The sequence below is a fragment of the Pollicipes pollicipes genome, unplaced genomic scaffold (assembly GCF_011947565.3).
Source record: "Pollicipes pollicipes isolate AB1234 unplaced genomic scaffold, Ppol_2.1 Scaffold_6686;HRSCAF=7923_pilon_pilon_pilon, whole genome shotgun sequence".
NCBI classification, from domain to species: domain Eukaryota; kingdom Metazoa; phylum Arthropoda; class Thecostraca; order Pollicipedomorpha; family Pollicipedidae; genus Pollicipes; species Pollicipes pollicipes.
This window is the reverse complement of record NW_023596921.1, coordinates 10,698,778-10,726,168: the sequence shown is the minus strand read 5'-3', so window position 1 is coordinate 10,726,168 and position 27,391 is coordinate 10,698,778. Positions and strand designations below refer to the sequence as shown.

The 27,391-nt window shown below is 52.8% G+C and overlaps 1 protein-coding gene across 1 annotated transcript in view; it reads right to left on the bottom strand.

Moving 5' to 3' along the window:
* Positions 1–27,391, bottom strand: part of LOC119107457 (thyrotroph embryonic factor) — a 43,987-nt gene that overhangs the window by 5,130 nt on the left and 11,466 nt on the right. Inside the window, exons 2-5 of the mRNA XM_037230901.1 lie at positions 13,788–13,891; positions 7,937–8,059; positions 7,738–7,834; positions 6,635–6,807 (exon numbers count right to left, since the gene is read on the bottom strand). Of these exons, the coding sequence (XP_037086796.1) occupies positions 6,635–6,807; positions 7,738–7,834; positions 7,937–8,059; positions 13,788–13,891 (497 nt within the window). The remainder of the gene's footprint in view (positions 1–6,634; positions 6,808–7,737; positions 7,835–7,936; positions 8,060–13,787; positions 13,892–27,391) is intronic.

The window sequence follows — 27,391 nt, the reverse complement described above, 5'->3', positions numbered from 1 at the left end:
TTATGACTTAGCCAGGTTCGCCTCCCGTTACGAACTATAGTATAGCGGCGAATCTTTCCCTCAAGACTTCAACGCCGACTCATGACAAATGCACCGCAGCGTGGCGTTGCGCGATGACCATAAGACGCACTGCGAGCGTTCTCGTTGGCCGCTCCCAGTGAGCACGACGTGGCTCCGCATCGCTGCGCTCCAATGATAGGCCGGCAGTTGACGAACCGCTCACGTCCGAAAGAGGTAGCCCCAGCGCAATGACGTATGGCATGAAATAATTTCCCCATCTGGACTCCACAGTGATCCAAGTGATGGCACGTGTCATGACTCAGGTGTACGTACATAATGCATCAAGTACAGAGGTTTAGCGTGCTATTTTCCCCCGCCGACCAATGCGGAGGCCAGTAGTTTCTTTATCTTTGCCTTCGCAACACCGAAGCCATAAATATTTCATGAGGTGGCCGTTCACTTCGTCTTTTTCGGCAAAGGTCACATCTATAGACTTAATTTGTGGCAGCGCTTTCTCATAAAGGCGACGAGAGAACTAGGGTAACATGAGAAAAGAAGATCGAGACAATTTCCTACGACGCTTGTGAAGCGCATTTCCCGCGCTCATGTTTGCATGCCAGACAAATGAGACAACCGACAGCTTGCTGGCAAAGATAGCTGAACTTGCGCGCCCAAAATACTGAGGACACGTTTTAAATAACAAACCAATATATTCCCCTCGATTATCATAGGCGTTTCAAGTGAAGTTTAAAGCATGGGGTTACAAAATGACCACCTGCATCCGCCTTCAGAAACAGACTAGGAAGGCCCGAAGACTTCACCAGTCTTCACAGTGGACAGCACCAGTCTGTACCGTGGACAGCACCAGTGTTCACCGTGGACAATACCAGTCTGCACCGCGGACAGCACCAGTCCCAACACGGACAAAATGCTCGCACCAACATTGCACAACACCACCAATGCACATCCGCCCTTTGCAAAGCGGTAAGCAGACAGGGTAAGCAGAGGGCACATAACCGCGTGTCTAAAAATGACGCCACAAATAAAAAATCGTTGCCATAGGCCTACAACATGCCAGGGACGGCTCTGATGCCGTCATAGCCCGCACGAAGACCGATAAGTGAAAAGATTCAGCGCTGCAACAAAGTGGGTTATATAAGAGGCAGCGCAGCTGGGGAAACCCGTATATCACGGCGCAATCGGGCGGCTAACAATAACTAGGATCGCCTTGACCGGGGCGTCGGTCACGCAGGGCCGTCGCAAGCGCTGGCTGGACGTCCGCTCCCGGACCGTTTCCAGTGCGCCACCTGTCATTACCGCACTGCACGGCTGAGCAGACCGTGCCCGGGCAGTGCTGACGGCCAAGGTCCCGACGGCGCCAGCGCGATGACGACAAAACCGGGCGCGGCTGCAGATGTGCCATTAATGACGGCAGCGCGAAACTAACGACCCGGAAGCGTTTCACGGAGCCCTGCCGGGAACTCTGGCTGGCCAGGCTGGGAGATGCGACGGAAGTGCGAGAGCTTGGAGGCTTCGAGATCTCGGAATTCGCATGACCCGGAGCTGCACAAGGTCGCGCTGGGTGACGGCGGGCTGTCGCGACTAGCTGACACGGTCTGAGAGACAAGGGTCTGGGTGTCGAAGGCGATGAGGGGCTGCCCAATCCGAGTGTGGTGGACGATCGTGCGTGCCCAAACAACCGGCAAAGTTTCTTCCAAAACTTGCACCCTTAAAACCCACACAAGAACTCAGGCGTCGGTGAATGCTTTGCGACAGGACCACGTCTCCAATCGGCCGAAACTCGCCAACACTGTCACTGCAGGTCACATGGGTCACCGCATGCCACAGACCGGAGGGTCCACCCGGGTCGGTAAAACAAACGGAAAAATGGATCGGAGAAGCGCACCAAACTGGGGCGGACAGGGACGGTCAATCGCGAGACCTCACGAAACTGGCGCGGTCACATAACACCAATCGTATCGACTTTGACCAATCCCGCACCAGAGCAAGGCTAGAAAACCCAGATCCCCGCACACGAAGTTGATCGGGATCCAATCCTGCCCCACCCGACCCCTCCGCGCCGCCCCCTCCTCTCCGCCCGTGGGTCGAGGCGGAGCTTCTTCCGCCCCGCCGCACCCAGCCAGCAGCCGCACCTGCCGGCACGCCCCCTCCCCCGTCGGCGTCGTGCCGCACCAGGCCGTCCGGCCGACCGCAGATTGCGCTATTCACAGCCGTTCACGACGCGCCGGCCGCCGGCGTGGACGGCAGCGGGGGGAGGGGGACACACGGCCGCCACGGCCGCGCAGCCGTCGGTTACATAACGTGCGGATACGGCGGCCGGCCCGTATCGCCCGCTGGCTCGGCCTGTGTTGGCGCCGGGCGGCGCGCCGACGGCCCCAGGTGGCGCCGCGTGGGGAGACGGGCCGCTGACAGGACACGTGCACGGCCGGGGCTGGCTGGCCTGACCTGACCTGACCTGACCTGACCTGACTTGACCTGACCTGATCGCACCTAGGCCTCGGCCGGCGCCGGGCGACGCGCCGACGGCGGCGTGCGGAGCACGTGGCTCGCGATGACAGCCTCAGGATGCGCCGCGTGGGGAGACGAACCGCTAACAGGACACGTGCGCGGCCCGGGCCTTGCCTGACCTGGCCTTCGTCGGGCGGCTACCGACTGGAGCACCGCGCCGGCTCGTGAGACGCGGATGCTACGCCGGTGCACGAGGTCGGCGGCCGACCGCGGCGACACGCGAGGGCGGGGTGGGAGTCTGGGCCACAACACTAAAGGGCCATTGGCCATTGGCAAGAGATGCCAGAACGGGAGCGGTCTTTCTGGTGGGGTCACGCTCCGAGGTGTATGCACTGCAAACTGGGGCCAATGTAACCGACTGTAACTGTTACTGTAAAACGACCCAACAAATTGGCTTGACGGGAAGCAAGAATAGCCCTGAGCGGTTATTGTGGTTTTAAGACATTATGAGCCCTTATGTTGAAAGTGAACAACCCATTAGACACAATCTCATACCATATCACCATTTGTTTGAAATCTGCTTTTAACCATTAGTTCCTAGTAAGGGTAAGCCGAAGGCCGGTTATTTCCAGAAAAAATAACTTTTCACACGCGTCCAAAAGTCGAGCGCGAAATCATTTGTGACAAAGGACCTGCCCATCGTGACTGAACACAGATTCATCATCATGCTTTCCAACATGCTCACACCCGAGCGCCCGCTAACGCGATTTAAGATTGTTGATGAGTTTGTGGTGGATACAAATAACAACAAAGCAATCATGTTAAAGCAACTGAGAAAAGCAATGAAAAGCGCCAGAATTGAGCGACAACTCCATGCTGGTACTACAACCGAAACCATGTAACATTTATTTCGGTGAATTGCTTTCGAATTAGTTTTCCTATTTTAGGAGTGCTCTGAAGTTAGTTAAAAAGATAGAAGCACAAGTAACAGAAGCTGACCCGTTTACAAGCAACATAAAAGGCGCATTTTATTTAAAGCAAACAGCAAGAAGTCGTGGCTGAATGTAGCATTTGGTTGACCGCTAGCCCATTCCCAGTCCCATATCATTACGGCTAGGGTCAGAAACATCTTTGCATTCATGTGGGACTGGTCCGGTTAGTTGAACTGACACGCTCCACGTACGTTTTACTGAAACTGAGGGGGAAATGCAGATGTTAAACACACGACCGCTTCCTTGTAGATGAGTAGTGCTTGTAACTGCTGCAAAGAGGATATGCTTAATGGCGAAGGTTCCATTGTGCAGAAAACCGATTATTCCTTGACTGCTTTCCTGCATAGCAGAAAAGGACGTTTCATATGAAATCCGAATTAGTACTATGAGAAAAAATGTATTTTAGACGGACCATTCGGGAGACCAATTATCATCGTTTGACTGCATTAGCATAAGCACTTACGCGGGATCAGACAACGTCAGGTTGCCCTGTCGAAATATGTGTCCAGAAAGCGAGATTTCTTTTATCCAAGTGGGAAACAAAGCGTCATGCGTCCGCCACAGCAAGTCAATGCTGCCAACCATAGAGGCATGCAATGTCGAAAATAACGCACCAGAGGGAATAGATGCTTATGTACAACGGCACCAACTCATCGCTAACGGGAGATTCCGGTAATGAAATACAGTCCTTAAATACAATTCGTGCCCGCGAAAAAGGTCAGTGTGATAGTGATGGCGGCACTTAGGTTTTAGATACACGCAAAAGGTGATCCCAATTCTATCCCAAAACTCAAATCCAGTTTTCGTAATGTTATTGCAGATTTCTCGACCAGAAGTCTCATACAGAGGCCAAATAATCGATACGTATAAATCTTCGCAGGCGTGTTGCTACTACATTCTGGTGGCAATATATTATAGTCCAATTCATTCGTGATTTGTCCATATTATTGAGGAATGACGCACGAGAGCTCACTGATGCCAAGTGATGCCGATATGGCGCGGTTTTGATGCCGGGGACGTACCGAATTCGTTATTGGTTTAGCCGTGTGCCATCAACAATAGACTAAAACATCATGAAACGTGCGAAGAAGTAAATAACGCTTTAGCAAGCTCTTACCCTTCCTTAAAGTCGGTTAGATTAGTGTAGTGTCCTGGAATGGCTTTCTACTTGAATGGAGAAGGTGATGCTACCATTCACAAAGAGGTGGAAAAATTATATCATCGCTGACAAGTTCAACGCCACAAAATGGACGTTGAAAAAAGATGGACGATATGTTTGACTACTTATCAGTTGTTTCCTATTCCTTCTTTTTCGGGCCTTAATTCCCTTCTTATGGCATGGTTTCCCGTCCAAGTACAAGGATATTTTGCCCAAATTAGGATTTTCATCGCGGTCACGTGTGTTGTTTGTGCTTTGATGCCTGCCCGTGCAAGTATATGACTAATTATCATGCAGCCTATAACTACGGCGAAGGCCCTAAAGGGAAGCATCTAAAGACTGAAGTGAGGTAAAAAAACAACGTGGTGTGGATGTCCACCCAAATTTTTAGATTTCAAGGTACCGTATCCATGCCGTTGTCTTATACCCCTTCCATAATGTGCTCCTTTCCTTTTGAGGCCGTCCTATATGACGTTACGTGTCGAGGGGGTTAGGAAGTTTTGATGGGGCGAAAACGGAGTGAAGCAAGAGGAAGGGCGTAGAAAATGCAACCTCGCACTCCGGTGTCATTGCAAATCACGTTAAGTCATTTTTTAATGTATTAAAACCTTCCAACCGGATACCGTTGGAATGTTATCCGGACCAGCAAGTCGCCCCCTTTGTCTGGCATCTCTAGCTCAATGAGGGTGCAAACGGATGCCACCGCTTTCGGACGAAACGTCTGACATGGGGCAACCATGGGAGGATTTTTTCGCCAGCGTGACCAGTGCATAACCAGGGTATAACTAGTCTAATCAGGGGTTCAAAATGGCAACATGATGAATTCATTTCCAATGCCTTCAACGTGCCGGTGTCATCTCAGGCCATCACGTGGGTTTCAGGACAAAAACACGAACGGGAAAAGTAGGTCTGCAAGAATCATGTTCACAGGCGCTCGTAAACCAATGTACGTAAGGTGTCTATGGTATCTATGCAATTGTCACGCTCGACCGCCGCCTCCTGCCCCTTCCTCTTCCCAGTTGACGGGATCTGGTGAATCCCGCAGTGACCGTTTGTCCGACGCCTGACACCAGGCATGGAGATTTGCATTCGAACTTGCAGCACGCATCATCACACGATCTTTAGAACACGCAATTCGCAACACGAAATTTATCCCTCACAAGCCCTCACGTACAAAATTTGCGTGCGTACATCTCATAACGAAATACGAGCTTTTGCTTAGGTACTTCTGCCAGACAAACGTTATCCTTAACTAGCACTTGTACCTTAGCATTTGCGTAGTAACAATTTGTTACCATCTTTTTTAAACGAGCTTTCCCGACGAAAATTTTATCCTAACATCCCTTTCCACACGTGGTTTTTCCATTGCGAACTCTTGCCTTTACCAACTTTGTATCTCACGCATTTCCTCCTGGCGACGTTTTGGCATACGAACTTCATCCTGGGAACGACTGCCACAGGTACTTTTTCTAAACGTGCTTTTGTTCGTCTGGTGTCATATCCTCTATAACACATACACCTGTACATCACACCTATTTCAATATTGTGGTTTGAAGCCCGCGCGTCGTGTTATAATCACAGACAGACAAGCTGAATCACATGGCACAGTTGAGGAGACGTCTTTGGAGGTCTCCAGACATAGTTAAACAAAAGACCAGAGACCTTCTGAAGCATCCAGCGGCTCAACGTGGTCCGGCTGGAGAAGCCCGCAGCGTCTGAATTATCCCCCTGGGCTAAGGTCCTGGTGGAGCAAGGAAGGTGGAGCAAAGGAATTCAGCGAAGGTCCTGCGGTCTTGGCACGGGTCTTCGTCGGACTAACAATGAGCCAACCAGTCCTCCCTTCTAGATCGCGCAACCCGACGAATCCGTCAATGGCGTCATCCCGGGAGGTCGGGCACCAGCCGCCTGGCCAACACGACTGCTGCCGTCACAGGCACAGTGTGAGTGGGTACACTACTACATTCCCCCCCCCCCCCCCCCCAATAAGCGGGTGCCAGCGAGTTGGGAGACTGACCTGTTTCTTGGACTTTTTGCACATGGGTTGCGGCTTGAGCTCCTCGTCGGAGAACTGGTGCGTCTGTGGGTCAAACTCGACGCCGGGCATGGTGGCCAGCGCCAGGTCGGTGGGCGACACCTGGAACTCGACCTTGACCTTGACCGCCGACTCAGCGGCGGACCGCTCCTGACCTGCGACACCAGGCGGGGAGGGGATCAGACAGCAGATTCGTGGACACGAGCTGACCGTAACCAGCCAAAGACTACTGACACAAACAAGTTCATCCTGACAGCTGGCGGCTCAGCTGTTTACATGTACATAATAAGGACACTGTCATACCGCTTTTATCGCATTGTCGAAGATAACGCATGATAAGCTGGCCACTATCTGCTCACAAATTTGGTCCCGCCTGACTTGATATTTTGCAGTAGGTTACACAATTTGTTGAGACCGCCTGCTTACTCTATTCCCGTGGTTTTATAAATCAACTTAGTAGTACCATGAACTTCAAGCCATGATAGCATGGTGACAAGAAAACAAAGCTACAAACGACATCGGTACATTTCGAAAATGGATGGCAAAGCAAGCCTCACTTTCCCTCATTTAAGTGAGCCTTGCTACCCTTTCCTACCATCCAGGCAACAGCTTGTTCGTTCCCATCTTTACATGCCCGCCTTAGACAGACATATGCTCGATCCACTACAGAGCAGCGCTCTCGCTCGGCGTCGACAATCACAGCGCATGACACTTCACAATGAGCTTGGCTCTTCACCCGGTTCAGACGTTCCATCACAACGCATTAGGGGACAGGATCAAAACCTGACATCCCCAGGGAAGCACCTCTCCGACGCATCCGGCTGCCCCCCCCCCCCCCTCCCCTCTCCGACGCGTCCGGCTGCCCTCCCCCTCCCCTCTCCGACGCGTCCGGCTGCCCCCCTCCCCTCTCCGACGCGTCCGGCTGCCCCCTCCCCTCTCCGACGCGTCCGGCTGCCCCCCCTCCCCTCTCCGACGCGTCCGGCTGCCCCCCCTCCCCTCTCCGACGCGTCCTGCTGCCCCCCCCCCCTCCCCTCTCCGACGCGTCCGGCTGCCCCCCCCTTCCCCGCCGCCGCCCGTGCCCGTACCGCCACCGCCGTGATAGGGCTCCGCCGGAGCCTCGGCCGACGAGCTGCGTTCGTGCAGCTCACGCGGCGGCGGCGGCGGCGGCGGACACGCCTGCTGCCGCTGCTGCGGCGGCTGCTGCTCCTGCTGCTGCGGCGGCTGCGACGGCGGCTGCGGCGGCGGCTGCGGCTGCGGCTGCGGCGGCGGCGGCGGCGGCGGCGGCTGCAGCGGGGAGAGCGCCGCGCCCTGCGGCCCACCCCCTGGCAGCGGCAGCGGCGGGCTGGGCCGCGGCCGCAGCGATGCCTCGTTCTCGTTCAGGAACTCCTCCAGGTCGGCATACTCCAGCTGCGGAGGGCGGCTGTTGTCACGGCGGCCAACGCAGACACGACAGCAGGCCCGTCAACGAGCTGGAGCACTGCAAACCACCCTTCCGAGTGAATCTGTACCAGGCGGGCCCTAGTATCGTGATTTGCAGGAAGGGGGCTGCAACTTCACTCTAATGCATACAATTACATCGTGACATGCACACCAAGCACGAGCACATATGTCACGTTCATTGCAAATCATATTTACCACAAGCCGCCACCCGCGTTTTCGTAAAAGAGAAAGTGCGATAAAGGGGAATACAAATCACGACCCAATAAGAGGTTCCTGTGGCACGACCCCATTCCCCTGTCATACGTCGTCACGCCATGACAGCCACTATGGAAACCTCCGACAACAAACCCGCCGACATACGATTTCTACGCCATGTAACTTCCATAGCCACAACTTCCAGACATAGCTCCCACGTGACAAAACTGCTACGCAGCGTTTCTTCTACACTGCAGCATTACTGCAAGACGAAACATGAAACTCGCTTCCTTGCTCCTCATTTTGTTCCCCTGACTGTGACTTCTGATGTCCTTTAGACAAGTGAATGTGAATGACCACCGTGGTTTGGTCGCATAGTGATAAATGAACTACGCCATGAGGTCTGTCAATAATCCATCAATCATGTCATCACCCTAGTAAGTCCAGAGTCGTTTCATACCCGACGCATCCAAACTAGCTAACAATTCCTTCAATCAGCTTGACAATCCGTCCATCCATGTAAGTAATTTTGAACTGAACACCCACGAGTTATCCTTTGTGTGAAGCCGTTTGTATGGTTCACGTAGCAGTTGAAGACTGCCACGTGAACCATACAAATGGGCGTGCATCTTCGAAACGTGTGGCAATGCCCAAACGCTGCCTCTTCTGGCATCTCTGATATTTCCTCTTCTGCTCATCTCGGTGGTGCCCGCCACCCTCGGCCATCGGTCGGGTCTGACCCGCAATCGTCTGACCACACAACAATGCACAGTCCGTTACCCAACGCCTGACCAACACCGCCAACAAGCTCCAGCGGTCGTTCACCACCGTACTGCACCAAGGACATAAATGGCTTCAAACATGTCTATCAGTCACGCCTCGCTGTGTCCCATCACTCCGGAATATCTCTAAATCTCATCATCCCTCACCGCCTGTGTCTCATCACTCTTGACCATCCCTGAGTCTCACTATTCCTGACTGTTTGTGTCCCATCACTCCTGACCATCTCTAAATCCCATCATCCCTGACTGTCTGTGCCCCATCACCCCTGACCATGTCCAAGTCTCACCATCCCTGATCGTCTGTGTCCTATCACTCCTGACAATATCACTCACCGTCCCTCACCGTCTGTGTTCCATCACTCCTGAACATCTCTAAATCTCACCATCCCTGACTGTCTGTGTCCAATAATTCCTGGCCATCTCTAAATCTCACCATCCCTGACTATCTGTGTCCCATCACCCCTGACCATGTCCAAGTCCTACCATCCCTGACTGTCTGTGTCCCATCACTCCTGGCTATGTCTAAGTCTCACTCACCATCCCTGGCTGTCTGTGTCGCATAACCTCGGACCGACCCTGGATCGCACCAGCCCCGAGCGTCGACTCCCTGACACACGCATCCCCCGCCAATGGAGACCACCCACCGTCACATGCCCCCACCACCCATGATGTCAACTTCCCTGACACCCACGCATCCACCGCCAATGGATCGCAGCCCGACCGTCACACTTTCCCCCTGACCACCACTCATCACCAGCCACCGCCAATGGATCGCACCAGCCCCGACCGTCACACTTCCCCTGACCACCCACGCATCCCACCGCCAATGGATCGCACCAGGCCCCGACCGTCCACACTTCCCTGACCACTCGCTCACGGATCACCAGCCCCGACGTCACACTCCCCTGACCACCACGATCCCACCCATGGATCGCACACCCTACCGTCACACTTCCCCTGACCACCACCCACGCATCCCACCGCCAATGGATCGCACCAGCCCCGACCGTCACACTTCCCCTGACCACTCACGCATCCACCACCAATGGATCGCACCACCACGCCCCCGACCGTCACACTTCCCTGACACACTCACGCATCCCACCACCAATGGATCGCACCAGCCCGACCGTCACACTTCCCCTGACCACCCCCACGCATCCCACCGCCAATGGATCGCACCAGCCCCGACCGTCACACTTCCCCTGACCACCCACGCATCCCACCACCAATGGATCGCACCAGCCCCGACCGTCACACTTCCCCTGACCACCCACGCATCCCACCACCAATGGATCGCACCAGCCCCGACCGTCACACTTCCCCTGACCACCCACGCATCCCACCAGCCAATGGATCGCACCAGCCCCGACCGTCACACTTCCCCTGACCACCCACGCATCCCACCGCCAATGGATCGCACCAGCCCCGACCGTCACACTTCCCCTGACCACCCACGCATCCACACCACCAATGGATCGCACCAGCCCCGACCGTCACACTTCCCCTGACCACCCACGCATCCCACCACCAATGGATCGCACCAGCCCCGACCGTCACACTTCCCCTGACCACCCACGCATCCCACCACCAATGGATCGCACCAGCCCCGACCGTCACACTTCCCTGACCACCCACGCATCCCACCACCAATGGATCGCACCAGCCCCGACCGTCACACTTCCCTGACCACCCACGCATCCCACCACCAATGGATCGCACCCAGCCCCGACCGTCACACTTCCCCTGACCACCCACAGCATCCCACCAGCCAATGGATCGCACCAGCCCCGACCGTCACACTTCCCCCTGACCACCCACGCATCCATCCACCAATGGATCGCACCAGCCCCGACCGTCACACTTCCCTGACCACCCCAGCATCCCACCACCAATGGATCGCACCAGCCCCGACCGTCACACTTCCCCTGACCACCCACGCATCCCACCACCAATGGATCGCACCAGCCCCGACCGTCACACTTCCCCTGACCACCCACGCATCCCACCACCTCGGCCTGTCCCTGGGCGACGTCATCCGAGCTGTCTGTGGCCAAGGGTCGGACGACGTTCGCATATTCCTGCCGTCGGCGGAGAGCTCGCCAACTTATTGTGAGGCTTCCGCGGGTCAAGCGGCACTTGCGGTCGACCCAAAAGATCAATATGGCAGACGTCTGATGTATGGATTCCAGGCTTGTGGCTACCAGCGGTACAAGTCTCCGACGGTCGGGTTCAATTCGATTCCCCTCAACGCGTTCGCACAGGGTTTCATATTACTAAGCGCCCCAGCTTTACCACCGCTGTTGCAGCAACACAAACGGTCTCGGTCTGTTGAGTAGATTGTAAGTGTTTCGTTTCCGAGGCCGAGACCTCGGGCGCGGTATCACATTTTCCACCGCGATGGAGGCCCAGCGAGGGCGCGGCTGGATCTGCGTTACGTAATGATGATGATGCCAGTCCTTAAACACGACACTCAACGTTGTAACCATAAGACAGAAAGCGGAGAAGTTCCATCGGTGGCATTCTCGTCTGCAGTCGGCTTACCGTTCAAAATTTGCAACAAACACAGGCAATTTCCGACCATTCCCCACGGCTTTCATTTCATCCATCCCCACCCCCGCCCCTCCCGCCACCTGAACCGGCGGGCGGCGCGGCGCGGCGGCGGCGAACGCGCCGCATCAGCCGCCCAGCGGCGCGGCGGCGGCGGCGGTCAGCGCAGCCGGTCTATTCCAGTCCAGCGGCGCCTGCCGTTGAGGCGCGGCGGACGCGTGGACGGCACTATCCTGCCGCCGCTCAATACCCGACACCGGCCGACGCGACGCCCGGCGCTCAGTACTCAGTGCTCGCCGATGGCTGACGGCCAGCCAGACAGGCGGCCTACTTCCGACGCCTCTGCGCACGCTCAGATACGTGCAGGTCTGAGAGGCGCTGTGTCTCAAGGCGAGACCGCGAGTGACGGCCATCTGGGTGAATATTAACATCGGCAGGGTGTAGTGCATGCGATGACACGATTCGTGTTGTGTGTTCCTGAAGCATGGCATGGTCCGCATCAAAACTTTTCAAAACTTTTACATGACATAAGTCCATGGTAAAGACCAGGGAAAGACGGCTCAAAACACCATGTAAGCCGCTGATGATGTCCGGAACGTTCACTTGTGCCAACAGATATCAATCATTAGATATCATTCATAATCGAAATCTCTATGTGCAGTCCATTATATGGGTACTTGCACAAGCCCACTCGTAGGTCATTTCATAAATATCCACCAAATATTAAAGGGCGAGTTCCACATTTACATGAGGTTTTGAGCTGAAACAGCCGTCTTAAAGATCATTCCGTGCATTTATCAGCCCCGTCCTTTTCAGATCTAAGCCACTCTAGTTTCTGAGCTACACGCCCACGAAGATGTGCATGCTACTTCGGGGATACCATTTCAAGGTTACCCAAGCATCCGTGACGTCAAAACAATGCATTTCCTGCAATTCCTGAATTCAAATCCCGCAATTGCATTAACCATGCCGCGATCAAGCATAAACAATGTAATCGTCGAGTGGTTCTTATTTGACGTTCGTGGTTACAATTTCTGGATGTAACTGCCGTCAGTTAGCTCTCAACCAACGCTGTGCAAAGTACGACGACGACGCCCGGACTCACCACGCGCAAGGTCGATGCACTCATTACTCGGCCATCGCGCCCCCGGTACTCCGCCCATTGTCCTGGTATAACCGATCATAGGTGCCGCAACTTGGAGCACAGGCTCGCAGCGTCACCCTTTCGGGTATTGCACCTACCAAATACGGCTGCGGTATTTTGGTGACTCCAGCTACTATAATGCCAAATGCTGTCAGGTTGCCGAGTTTCGTTTTTATCCGCGCCAGATGCAAAAGACTAAACCACTTTGATGAGAGTTGCTACACATTACCCGGTGGGACTAGTTGTCCCTAGTTAAGTATGTTTAATATAAAGTGTTGAATCCTTCCCATTTTCCTATGATTACTATGTTGAGGGTTGCGTCATAACTACGTTATCAGATACTCCCTCCCCATCGCGCTACTTTGATAACGAATTTGACGAGAACGGAGTTGCACTGAAAGTTACGTGGCGGCGATAACTATACAAGCAGGGACGATTTCCGGTTCCAGTCGGGGCTTTTCACCTCATGTGCTTTGTCACCGCCTGACATTGTCCCCTCCGTCATTTTACAGTCCTGACGAACTAATCTGAGCGTAAAAAAGGTCCCAGGCCCTGCAATCATCGCCTCCCAATTCGAAGTCACCGTTCGGTCATGGTCGCCACCCTAACACTTCCAAAGGCATCGGCCCACCCACCCTGAGGTCTTCATACCCGGCCACGGACCAGAGAATCGTCGCAATAGCGTACCACCCACATCCACGAACCTGTCAGCCCATCCTGCCATCCGTCATTTCCTTGTCAACACAGGTCGCGGCGCTGTCGCAATGATGTACCACCCAGATCCTCAATCCTGTCAGCCCATCCCGTCAGCCCCTCATCAAACTCCCAGTCACGGTCCTGCACCAGTGACGTCCGATCCCCAGCGCCAAACACCTTTTTATTCAACACCAGCGAGTGCACTGCCCAAATTAGCGCTGACGGGCCATGACGCAACCAGGATCCGAACCCGGGCCCCCGCGCGGGACTCCGACACGCTAACCACTCGGCCATTACATCCTCTCCAAACCCAGTGACTTCGGCCCACCTTAAGGTCCTGGTCCTGCGGGGCACCCCACAGGTTCGGGCCGAGGAACGCAGCCTGCGCGTCCAGACTCGCCCACGGGTCGTCATCCTTCTTATCCTTGTTATCTGCCGGAAGAAAAACAAGGGTCAGTACTCCACGCGGCAGGCACAGGGCGACTCGAGCCGGGCAGCACCGCTTGGAGTCCGTGGGAACATCCACAGAAAGAGCGGCCGGTCCTCCCTCGACAGCCGGGACGAATGTAGTCTCGCGGCCCAAATCGTACTAAAAAACAAACAAACACGATGGCGCCGCTGCGCCACGTTCGCAGCCGTTCGGCGTTGAACGCTGACCCCGCCGCCGAGACCCGAGCCATCTCGGCGCTCGAACGGCAGGCCGAGCCGGCGACTTCCTTCTGGGAACGCCACAGCGGGGCGCGCTCGATCCGCGCGAGGGGCTTCAACGGGGGAACGCCGCGCTGACGGAGACTGCGCGAGGCTCATGGCGCGCACAGCGCACCAAGGCAGTTTACGTAACGTACTGATCGGGGGGGGGGGGGAGGAGGGGGGACTCTGGTCTCTCATTGAGATCGCTGCAGCAGTGCCGCGTGAGAGCGAGTTGGGTGTTAAGATCAGGGGACGGCCGGACGGCTAGGTGGGTGGGCGGAACCGCGACCAGTGGGAGGCGGTTAGAGGGGAAGAGGCGGAGCGTCGTGTCGATATGATAGGATGGGACGGGTGGCGGCCTTAAAAACACATTCATAATTTGAAGGAGGTACGAACATATTGCATAAAAGATGCAGGTATCAAGTATTGATCAAACTACATAAAACAGTAGTAATAGCTTTATTCCTTGGAGAGAAAAAAATAGGAGAATGGAGATATAGATGGGTTGATATTTCGGCAACATGCCTTTAGCGAATCATTAGCAGAAATAAATTCAAAATTGCCAGCCGATGATCTTATTACTCAACATCACTCTATTGAGTCGATTGCTACTGTCTTATCTATATGAGTAATTCTCCACGCAAACGCACTGAACAACTTACGTAATGTTGCTCAAACTAATCTAACCCGTTTCTTACGTTGATCCAGAAGAACGTTGTTCGCTTTTCATATTAAATGGCATCATCTCATTCGTGTTTAATAGAACGGCTGTTATTTTCTAAGTGCTCAGCAGGTGTCGCTACATCACCACGGCGACATCTACGCCATTGTTCATTCTCCACTGAAAAGGACGACACAGCTCTTCGTCAGGATACGCCTCACGGCAATGCAGGACGCAATGAAAGCAGAACCATGCATGCCAAGTACACAATGTATTTTGTGGTTTGTTGCGGCGCAAACTGGGACAAGACTGGTAATAAGATTGCGACACACGCATCGTTTTTTGCGCTGCTCGCTTTTATACGCAAATCGGTACATGCGCACAAGCCCTGAAGGCAGGCAAATTTCGATCCTGCAATAGTCGCGGACACTGGGTTTCCGCGGTCTGCGCGCTCGAACAGCAACAGCGGACCAGAGACCAGGCCGTCTGACGGTCCGGATCCCCTTATGGAGCTCCACGCCGTCAGGCCGCTTGGTCTCGGGCCTCTCCCTGTTGTTCCCCTACCCTCCCCTCCCCCCCCCCCCCCCCGTTGGCGCAGAGCAGCACCTCCCGGCTCGGCGCACCCTTCTGCATCATCTTCCGCGCGTCGTCCGACCGTCCCATATATCTTCCAAGGGAGGAGGCTAAGCTTCTTCTGGTCACGGGTGTTTCCCGGTCCCGGTACCGGTGCAGCTCGGTCGTGACAGACTCCAAGTCGCGCGCGCGCCAGCCGCTGGCACCGGACATACCCACGGCGCCGGCTCGTTGGCGCCATCCAGCGGCGGCTGGCGGCGCGCCTCCGGCTGGCACAGCCATCTTCAGCGGCTGCCGATGGCCCGCACAGGGACGAGTACCCGAGCGGCGAGGGGCACAGCAGGCCCGGGCGGAGGCCGTATTGATCACCGGCCGGCGCCGCACCGCAGCGTCCACCTTCGGACAGGTACCCGTCGCACTTGACGAACGCGTGGCTCCCGGCGGCGCGGCTGCCTCGGCGTTGCCAGCCGGAGCGGACCGGCGCCCGGAAGGCGGCAGCGGCGCGGCCAGACCACCGCCACGGCTCGGCCGGCGCCCCGCCGCGGATGATGCAACCCGGTCGGCGGCTACGGCGGCCCGTCCGTCACACCGCAGCCCCCGCCGCCGCGAGCGTCGCCGCCCGTCATCGCGCTGCATTAGTTGGTCAAGGCTCTACGTCAGGTACGGCGCTCCAGCCGGACGCGGTGCAGTGCGGGGCAGCTGCCAAAAGTGCGGGGCCGACTGCAGCGATTTGTGAGAAATAACGCGGGCTGATTACGTGACGTAAGGGATGAGAAGACCGCTGGCCGGTCATATCCTGCGGTAAAATGCCTTAAAGGGAGAGTCGCACCTTTGGGGTATATTTCCAAAACATATTCCGATAAAACCTCAGGTCCATTTAGTCTAACCCTAGCACTGGGTAGTGCCACTGCAACACCACCAGGATACAATCAGGGGATACATTTTAATTATGTTCGGTCTCAACAACTGCAGTTATCGAGACCGTCGTCGTCATGACAACCACCGTCATGACGATGGTAGAATCAGCCGAGGGCTGAGTTGTCAACTGTTATGGGTTAGAGGTGCCACTTTTGAGCTGTTTTAAACTGCACATCGCGAGCCTGCGGCTTAAAACTGGCACCTCTTCTGAACGTTGGTACAAGTGAACGTTTGTCATTGGCATAGCGGGAGGAAAGGGCCATGGGCTTAGTATCATAGCCACAGGCCGACGACACGCAGCCAATGGAGACTGCAACCCTGGACGGTCGGCCTGTTGTTGCTATGACTTGCGAGCGCCTATATTTAAAACTATATTGCATAGTTTCTATCAGTAAACAATTCTGACTGAATCTTAAACATCTTAAGACGAACATGGATTAGCCATGTTAATGCAAGCTTAGGACCCCATTTCATCCGCAATCTACGTTCAGGGATTCCTCAATATCTCTGAAGAAAACGGAGCAACACGAAACTGCAGCCTGTGTGACAATTATTGGACCAACTTTGGCGATCAGGGATGCTCTTGGGTCAGTGAGGGTTCCTGTGCTGATCCGGGGCTTACTGCGTGGATGAGAGGGCTTCCCGTGTCAGGGAGGGGGAAGTGTGATATGATATATCCTTCCAATGGCCTCCGGATCGACCAGGAGATCCCGCCCCGTGTCGATAGCATGACAGCCAGAAGACGCTTCGCGATGGGAGGGAGTGAACCCTCAGCTCTTGACCGGAGCCGGTAATGTGCCCTTGGTGTTCTACTCGAGGGGCCCCCTACCCGGAAGGAAATAAGGGGCCTCATTATTGCTGAGTAGAGTGGAGGTCTCATTATTGCTGAGTAGAGTACGTCGAAATGATTTTAAAAAAAGGAATAAGGCCATCTCATGCTTGCTTAAGAAGTTTTTTTCAGAACGGATCAGTGAAAAAAGCATCAAAAAGTTTGAACATGCCCGCCCGCAACCTCAAGAGCAAGGACAGCGATGGTCTGGGTTCCAGCTTCTGTAAAACCGAACGGCTTCGGCCACTGCAAGAGCCATCAGACGGCGGGCGCCGTGTTAGTCTGTCTTCTGGACAAATAGTCACAGAAACACGAAAAATAGAGAATCTGCCTTTGCTCTTCCCGATCCACCACCAGATTCCGGCACCACTTCGCGGCGAATTAAGGGCCCATCCAGCCTTATCATTAGTTTAAAAATCGCACACTTAAAATATGCGTCCAGACTGCCTTGTGGATGTAAGATTTGATGTCCTGAAGCGTTCAAAGGTACTTCTTTCAGAAGCGTCACCATTTTCGTCCACCCAGTGGCCACGGCTCAATATAAGCTGTTAAACCGACATTGCGTGGCCTACGGGGACTGCAACGCCTGGGGTCGAGGTTGTAACTATGATTTGTGAGTACGCATGCTCAAAATTATGTCACATAACTTGTATTACTAACCGATTCAAATTTTTAAAGGTAATATTTTCAGAACCGTTATCATTTTCGTTCACCGGTGGACCATGACGAAAAAACACTGAGGTTAACCACTCGAAATTCTGAGCTGTTCAGAAGGATTTCGAGAACACTGGCATTACCGACCCACTCAAAGCGGAAGCGTCTGATCTAGCAATGCGTGAAAAGTGAAAAGAAAGTAGCATACTCCCTTTAAAAGATTATGCTTCATTCATACACAAGACTTCTGGACTGATACAACATGAGCCTGGCTTAACGTTTTTGTCTTCTGTTCTCTCTATGCACTGAAATCATTCATACCTGGCTGAATTTTCACACGCTGGCCCTGGAGTCGACTACAGGGTTGTTTCAAAGGTCACTGACCGGCCGCTGTAGACTGTGCGATGTGTTATGAGAAAGGGCCGGATAAAGCAATATTACAAACTGGTAGCTGATTTGTTTTATCCCGTTTCATGCGGTGCATTTCATTTGCATAAGCCCTGGGGGGGGGGGGGGGGGGGCAGAATTCGTGGCATAGATTCTGACTAGCGAGCGCCCCAACGGAAGACTGCGGTCGACCCATCATGCCCTTCATCCCCATTTTCCGGATCAGTTCCAGTCTCCTCCTGCAATCTCTGTATTTCTGCACTTCGGACTAAACGCATGGCCGACATGGTCCCACGGCATGTCACATGAGCTAAGATATTACTGGACCTTCGCACATAAATCAACGCTGGGTCACCATATCACACCGTCCCCTTCATCTGCCCACGGCAATCCAAAATCTCCGATGTGCAAGGCGAATGGATATATTTTCCTATGATACATCTGACAGGAATGAAAACTCATCTTCAGTCCATCGCCTCTCTGCAGGTAACCAGCTATCCACAACGGCCGCTTCATTACTCCCACCAGCTGTGACGGCCGGCCCATCAACAGGCAGAAGTGACGAATGGCGTGTCAGGTATGTGCGTGTGTGACGCACCACCACTGCCTGACTGTGGCGACACACGTTGTGGCGACATGTCTGTGGCGGTGGCGCCGCAAAGTCCAACGATGATTCTGCCAGCTGTGACGACCGGAACGTCACCATCCGACAGGTTGTTACGACTGATTCTTTCTGCCATCGCCGACAGTGCGAGCTGGGGCTGTCGCAGGCAACGTGATATTGGCGCTATTTTCACCACAATTTGTCATGGGAAAGAACATCTAAAGCATAAAATTTCGCCAGAAATGCCACCTTTAACTATATGAACAGTGCCTTATTCACAAACCGTGCAGAGAACAATCACCAGTTCATCGACCTCCTCGCTTCCGTCATCAAAACTGACTCCGGCGGTCAATCGGGCTCCAAAATCCCTCACAGAGGCTCAGACCCTAAAGCAGACCTAAACCATAAGAGGCAGAAAACGACCGTTCCCCGCGGAGCCGGGTTTTCGTCACCGTCGCCGCCCCGTGCTAATGGCACTGAGCAAACTCCCTGCTTACACCGCAGAAGCGAGCGCCTGATTCCAGCGCGCCACGCACAGCTCGGGTCACTGCGCTCTGCTCAGGTCACCAGATGCCAGCTGCACACCACACATCAGCCGTCTGCGTCCAGCCAGGCACGAGAGCGTCGCAAACGGTGCGGCAACGTCCTCCGCGGCATAATGTGTCTCCGGGGGCGGTCGGCGACGACTCGCTGGCGAAGCAAGAGAGCGTGTGCTTCTGGCGGCGGCGGCGCGACGCACTTGGCGCGGGTGCTGACGATGGCCACTGCATTTGGCCACTCGGATTTATTATTCCTGTGTGTGATGTAGCGAGGATCCATACTTATTTCGGCTCTATTATCTTTTTCTTTGTATACATTGTTCATGTTTAGGCAGCTATTTTATTCGAACGGCTGTTCTCAGTCGGCAAAAAGTCGTCATTAATGACACAACAAACTAACTCTTCTCACGCACGGCATGCGAACATATACGAGGAAACCATAGTCAGTTGGTCCAATTTTTACTGGCGGTCACGGCATATTCAAGAGCTGAGAGGCATAAAATGAGCAAAAAGGTCATAACCTCCTGATTTTTCGGAATTACGAGTTCTTATGCCGACAGCTTTTGGGCTTAAATATACCAGGAGATACTGATTAAACCACGTTATCAAGCAGACTGGTTATCTTAACGACGCATCAAGATTTGCTAATGGTGCACTCAAGCTATGCCTTGTTTCAACCTGCGCTCATGATCACGATGAAGACGGTTTAAGCAAAACTTGCATTTGCAAGCCAAGACACGTTAATCCAGAAAATGCTCTGAATCTATTCGGACAACAAACTAATAACACGCTAAAATGTTAAATCACGCGAGCTAAATTACTACGCCAGAAGTTTACAATGACATTCCAGATTAACTTAAAGTTTGACATAAGCTCGCTAACGTCGCTTCACCAATACGGCCTGATGTACTGAAGGTCTTTAACTGCCTGCAGAATCACACTTCGCTCATAACAACCGAGACATGCGTTTACTAGCGTGACGTATCATTCCTGGATCGCATTCCGTCCAGGTCAACTTTTCGACGCCCTTTATCTCTCACGTAAACAGATTATGAAGGACCGAGACGGCGGTCGCGGGCCTGCCGAGCCTTGCCTCCTCCCCATGCACCCCGTGAGCGGGGAGGGGGGGGGGGGCACTGACTGGTAACTGACGCCCAACACGAGCCAGCTGGCCTTCAAAGCGGCCACAGCAACCGAACCGTACTAAGCATGCCTAGTGAAAAAGGCCACATACGACTTTTTATTAGCCTTCGTCAATAGCGCGGAAAGACAAGCAATAAACATGCGATCCATCTAAGCTCGTTTACCTGGCGTTTAGTGAACATTATTTGTTTCATGATGAGCGTCGTTGGCTTATTCACATATTTGCGTTTATTTCGATTGATCAATAGAAAACGGACCCGTCGGACCACAGTCAGCCATGTTGTCTAGTTGCTGAAGACGACAAAGACGCCTCAAATCCGCTTGGTCCATGGGACGACAACCTAAGCTTCCTGAAGTGGACTGGAACTGGCGCCTGGCTGCCCGGGTCGGAATACGCAGGCGACAGCCAAGCCTCCAAACGAAGGTCAATGCTCTCAACGTCAGCCTTACGTAACGTGCAGTACTATTAAACCAGCAATGTAGGGCTGGGCCAAAGCCAAGTAGGTATAACATACAAAACAATCAAGACGGCAGACACGTTTGCAAAACGCGCTGCCATACTCAATGGCGTGTGTTTGATCTTAGCTGTCGCATTTCATATTCACTACCCTGCAGTTTCATTGAGGCTGCCTTTATGCCCAGATAAGTAACCACGTGAGATTCGCTTTACCACTGGCAATACGGCTGGCTAATGACACCGGTGACTCCGTAGTCGCCATGGTCATCACGGCGTGAACACGCAGTCGAGTCGAGCCCATGAGCAATGGGCATGATTCGTGGCATTGAACTCAGAAAGCAGTCCCTCGGCGCCTCTCATTGGATGTGCTAGCGCCGTCACTCAGTGCCCAGCCCAGACAGAGTTTGAGCGTCGCTCCTCCGGCAGGGCCCCTGGGCGTCGTCTGCAGATCGTGCTAAGTTCAGATGTGCGGACCTAAGGTGAGGTCGAGTCCAGACTCACGGCAGGCACTTTCAAGCCCAACATCAGTTCAACTATTAATTCGGTTAGTTAAATGCATGTGCTCGCTGCCGTTCAAAGTCCTGGCTTCCCTGGTGGTGTCGCTATTCAGCCCTTTAATATTGCTCCTCATCCAAACTTTTCAAATAAGACAGGAACGCGCGGCGCTCGTCGTCGCGGCATCCTTTTAACGTACGCAATACGGGAGTTGTTTTTCCTTCGCTCCACCAGGGGCCTCAGGGGTCCACCGAAGATCTCAAAGGCTACGCGAGTTAGAGCCACGCGGAAAACGGCATTGGGAACACTTGTGTGTGCCGTGTGCACCACACCAATGTCCTTGAATGTTGTAAATATAGCCTTTGACACGGCATACCCGGTCAGTGGGTAAATTTATCACCATATACGGGGTCTATGAGATGCGTCCTGTTATCTCAAGAAGTTAAAGAGGTACGAAAACGATTATTACGCTAGCCTGTCCGGTTATAGTGATAACTTCAAAAGCCATATCACTGAAGAGAACATGGTTAAAACACCTTTTCAAGCAGTAACATGCGCATACAGTAAGTGGTTTAAAGCTCATGACCTTCAAGTAGTCAGATCTGATCACAAAGGTCAATGTTTGACCTCACTTTACTTTGAATGACATGAGCTTGCAACTCACCAAAACTACGATAATGCACTGCGGGATCATGTGGACAGGACCGGGAGCCTTGGGAACCATTTTAGAGTAAACCGCGAAGCTAAAACGCGAGTTCCCAAAGCGCTCAAGTTCTTTTACTTTGGAACAAAAATTTCAACATGAGCTCTAGAAAGAGGTCTTAGACCATGGTGAGGGGGGGGGGGGGCGAAGGCTAGGGAACATCAACTGCCACGATGGTCACATAGGCACCGGGGCACGCTCTCGCGAACACCGCTACAGCGGCAGCACGGTTCGGGCCGTGTGCAGCGGCGCTTTCCCTGTGTGGGGTGAGGAGGGGCGCCAACCCGTCCCGGCGTTCGGCAGTCGGAACCGGCCAGGTCGCTGGTGCCCTTCCACGTGCCGGCTGCCCCGCCTCTCGCCGCGAGGTCGGGCCGGCGGCAGTTCGCGCGGACCAGCGGCCGGTCGGTGTCACGGGTCAGCCGTGCACGGTCGGGCCGGGGGCCGGCGGCAGTTCACGCGGACCAGCGGCCGTTCGGTGTCGCGGGTTAGCCGTGCGTGGTCGGGCCGGGGCCGGCGGCAGTTCACGCGGACCAGGGACCGGTCGGTGCCACGGGTCAGCCGTGCGGGTCGGGCCGGGGGCCGGCGGCAGTTCGCGCGGGCCAGCGGCCGGTCGGTGGGGCCGGCGGCAGTTCACGCGGACCAGCGGCAGTTCACGCGGACTAGCGGCCGGTCGGTGTCGCGGGTCAGCCGTGCGCGAGGCGGTGCTGGCTGCGCCCGACACTGACAGTGCAGTCTGCAACTCATGGGGCGTTTCCGAGATTGGAGCGCACATGGCGTTGGCGAACGTGATTTTCCCCCGAGGCGTCCTGCTGTAGAAGAGAGATGAATGAAGATAAATGTCGCTTGTGGAGCCCCATGCCATTTTAGATAGCGCTAAGTGAAGCTGTTTAAGCAAGGGCAGCACCGCAAAACCCCCGCGCAATGTCCGCACAAGCCAAGGCCTCTGCAAGGCAGCCCGTCTGACCAGGATGCCCACGTGACGGATGCACAGGTCACGCCTGGACCGCTTTCGAAGAAGCCAGTTTGATCGGGGCAGCGGTGCCCGCTGCCACTAGTTGTGCGAGTCAGCTTGGTCACATTCACTCAGCTGCTGGGCGTCACTCGGCCATATGCCGCCCGGAGGAGTGCCTACCAAGACCAGTTTAAACGGGATAAATTCAGGTCGGGATCTCGCTCGAGGTACCCCCCCCCCCCCCCCGTACGTACAGTCCGCCTCTGCACCGAGCTCGCCGGGATTACTTCAGCACGAGTAGCGTTCCACTGCATGCAGGGTGTCTAAAAACACGAGTGGTTTTTCGCAATGTCTCCAGATATTGGACTGTGTAGGCTCGCTCTCGATCCTCATTCGCAAATGAGAAAGTCAGCCTGCGGCGCAGCCAGCTAGCCTGTGCAGCCTGAGGGTCCGCAGCACTCCCACAGCCCACGCGGAAGAGACATCGCACAGCGCTCGCATCCCTTACAAAAGCGGCATCCAAAGGCTCTTAGCATGCGATATCCTTAACAGTATCGGTAAAAAAGACCAAATAAAACATATGTCTGCGTCATAAACGTTAGTGAAATTGCTTTTTTGTCACACATGAATGTGGTGTACATTGATTGTAACTATGTAAATGGCAAACAAAAACGATAAAACTTTCAAGAAAAACGGTCGAGTTCACTGAAAGACATTTTCAGTACCATTTTTAGCAGATTCTGATTTTTCCGTCCGTGCTGTGCAGAAACAGCGAATGGAAAATGACAAAAATTACCTAAGTTTACGTCGTCAAGGCGCACACATGTACGTATGATCGGGGCGGGGCCGCAGAACCAGGGGCGGGAACCATAGGACCAGGGGTGGGACCATAGGACCAAGGCGGAGGCCGTAGGATCAAGGGCGGGGCTGTCATACTACAGCGGCCAAACGTTCAGCAAAAAACGGAAGTCGTTTTACAAGTTGGGCAAAAGAGCTCTGTAGGATGCCACAAATCGTAGATTACTGTCAAATTTGCCAACGCACATATAACGCATTTAACTCGCAGAGGCCACACACGGATTCGTGCTCGGCGTCTGGCGCCTGTCAGCATGCATAATGTGCTTGAGCAGTGTCATGCCATGCCACCACTTGTCCAATGACCCGATCACGGACTTCTTAAATATAACCACCCTTGCGTCCTAGCAGCGTGATGTTTTGCCATTCGGGAGGGGTGTAATGTTTTCAGATGCTGTTTTTCGGGCAGCGTACCCTGCAGGAAGCGTGCCGGTGGCGTCCCAGCACCACCCGTCGCTCTTTTGAAGCGATGCGCGAAAAGCTGGCAATAGGCCAGATTGGGCCGCTTGGGCCAGATTGGGCCGATTGGGCCCGGGCCAGATTGGGCCGCTAAGGTGAAGGCCGGGAGGATGGATGGATGGATGGTCTAAAATTGACGGCGCAAAGGGATGGAGCACGAGACACCCATGCTGACTAGTCCCATTTTGCCTGTTCATGACTCCATGGTTTGAAGCAACTGGACCGCCTCACGCCGGCTGGAAAGCTTTTGTTGGCGGAACGCAATTGTCCGCATTCGAGGAAAACTTGAACAGGTTTCACCACGAGCAATTCACTTGTGTCCACATTGCCGATTCGTGCTGATCATAAATTTGCCATTGGCATCCTATTCGCTCTTAATTGTGTTATTTTTCCTACAAACATGCCTTTCCTTATGCTTTACACGTGAGGTCGTCTGTTGTTTGAACGACCGGAACGACTTGGACGGCTTGTGAAAAACTGCCGTGAGCATAGTATTGGTGAGAGATATACGCCCTTACCTGCCCATATCAAGCTCCGAGGCTCCTGCCATCTGTATTTTTATGACCCCAGCTCGGTTTCCACGCATTTGTTTCGTTTGCCATGTTGGAACGATCCGAACTATTGATAGCCAGGGAGCTAGAATCGCTTTTGAACTAGGTGGAGGTGAAAAATTCAATCGCAAAAAGACCGTGCGGGAGTGAAAAAATCAATGCACAAAAGATGGAACTTATGGGCTCGTGGCTGATGCTTCAGCAAACAAAGACATATATTTCAACTTGGCATGGACGTAATAACAGAAACCTGACAACCGTTTTGTTTTTTAACATCTTAGGCCATTTAAGTGAAACAGAATGCGATAAAGTATAGTAATCGCCTGACAGTGTAATGAGCATATAAATTATAATACCAATGATTTGATGCTGCACTTTGCACTTTCCTTCCACAGCACTTGTAACACAAAACAAAGCAAAGGAATTCAATAACAAAATAGCAAGAGAAAATTCGACAAGCACAAAACACAAAAAAAACCTTGGACTCCTACACATCAGCCCATCACCAAGTCAACACCATAGACATACCTCTGACTTCTGTTAACATGGGGTCAGGAAAAGCAAACATTTTGTCACTGTTTCTTACAAAATACCAATGCTTATTTCCATGAAGGTGGCCCAACTATGCCTAACCTAAAGAGGCCTTACTTCATATCATCCCGTCTAACCTGTTTGTATCACAGCAGCAGTGATGAGCTACTAATTCTTGCACAATTCATGTTGCTACTTGCCACGCACTTAACCAACTTAATCTAACTTAGAGTAGCCCATATGTTGAGCATCATCTCAGCTCACCTATCTGTTGACAGCAGCACTTGTGATAAAAACATGATAAAGCAATTTTTGACTGGTTTCAACTGGCATTTTTATTGTTCATTTCTGAATGCTTGTTGACATCAGACAAAGATGACAACTCACAAATAAAAACACATTAAATCACTTTGAACGACTTATTTTGATGCCCATGGTTAACCTATGTCAAGGGCAATAATGGGCATGCTCCACAAAACAACCTCTCTTCTCCAAAAGTAACACAACTTTTAGATGACCATGCCAGTATTGCTGTTTGGTTTTTAAGGTGCAGCAAAGGCATCTATTTAGACTTGTTTATATATATATAATATATATATATATATATATATATATATATATATATATATATAATGACACAATTTGACATGTTGGTTTTACATTTCAAATGGGATGGTCTATTTGCTACAAACTAATATTTAACTCAGATTATAACTTCTATGCAGGTTAGTGTATCCCTGTGTTGAAAATATAGTGCATATATACAGTACAGTCATTTGCCAGTCAGCAAACCATGACAACTATAGAAAACATTTGGTTGAGGCAGCCATGAGGGACCACTTCAAGAAATTTGGGGCAAATAATCGAGAATATGGAACAAAATAAGCCCATTGCATGCCCTGTGGCATCATAATTTGTCTTATATCAAAACTCGATGGATTAAAACAGAAAGTGGCTAACTCTGGTTACCAATCACGTGTTGAAAGCAGGTAAGGTAAGCAATTGCTTGGTCCATAGGAGACTCGCTGGTTTTTTCCTGCTCCCCCAAAACAAAAAGTCAGTACCTTTTGCATGGTCTGCTGGCAGACAGTCATCCCACTCACACCCCAAATATAAATATCAATCATGTCCACCAACCTAGAAGATTAAAATGCGAAACAAGTGAGAGATGTGCGTGATAAACATCTCCGGAGGGCAGAATTTCGCCATCAAACACTTCTGTCTTAGTTGCGTCAGGTCTGTCCCAAAGCTCTATATGACAGCATTAGGATAGCCTTGTCAGGCAGCCTGATGAGTAAGACACTCGAAAGGCTTAGATTTATCATTATTGAGCACCGCCATGAACCACGAAAACGGTTAACCGAGGGTTTAGCAGGGCAAAAATGGCGGTAAAAATAATTTCCGCACTTCAAATTGTCTCCTCCATTCCCTGTGAATTGTTCACTCTTGGGTGCATATCAAACATGTTTGGGCGGCTGGCGAATTAATCCAATTTATGTATCAAATACGCACAAGTTTGCAGTTGGAGCATGTTGCACAGAAAATGGTCAACATTTTAAGCAACAGATTGCACCTCTAGAGGCAATCAAAAAGGAAGGAAGAATTAAGTGGTATTACACTCGTATGATACCAAGAAAAACAAAAGTAGTTAAATGACTATAAAGACTGATACTTTCCCGGCAAAACTTTGTGACCAGCCGATTTGACTGAAACTCTGCTGACAAGAGTGCTCAAAGGGTGATATTAATCTTGTAAATTTAATTGAGAAAACATTTATTGTGTTTCTCACTCATGCATTTCGAGAGTGATGCAATTTAGTGGTCAAGTTTCCTCGAGGGAAAAATACGTGGAGTAAAATTCTCTACCAAGCCTTGCTGGTGTTTGCACCAGCCTCTGCTTTTGTGGCGTGGTGGTGAGACCAAAAAATAGGG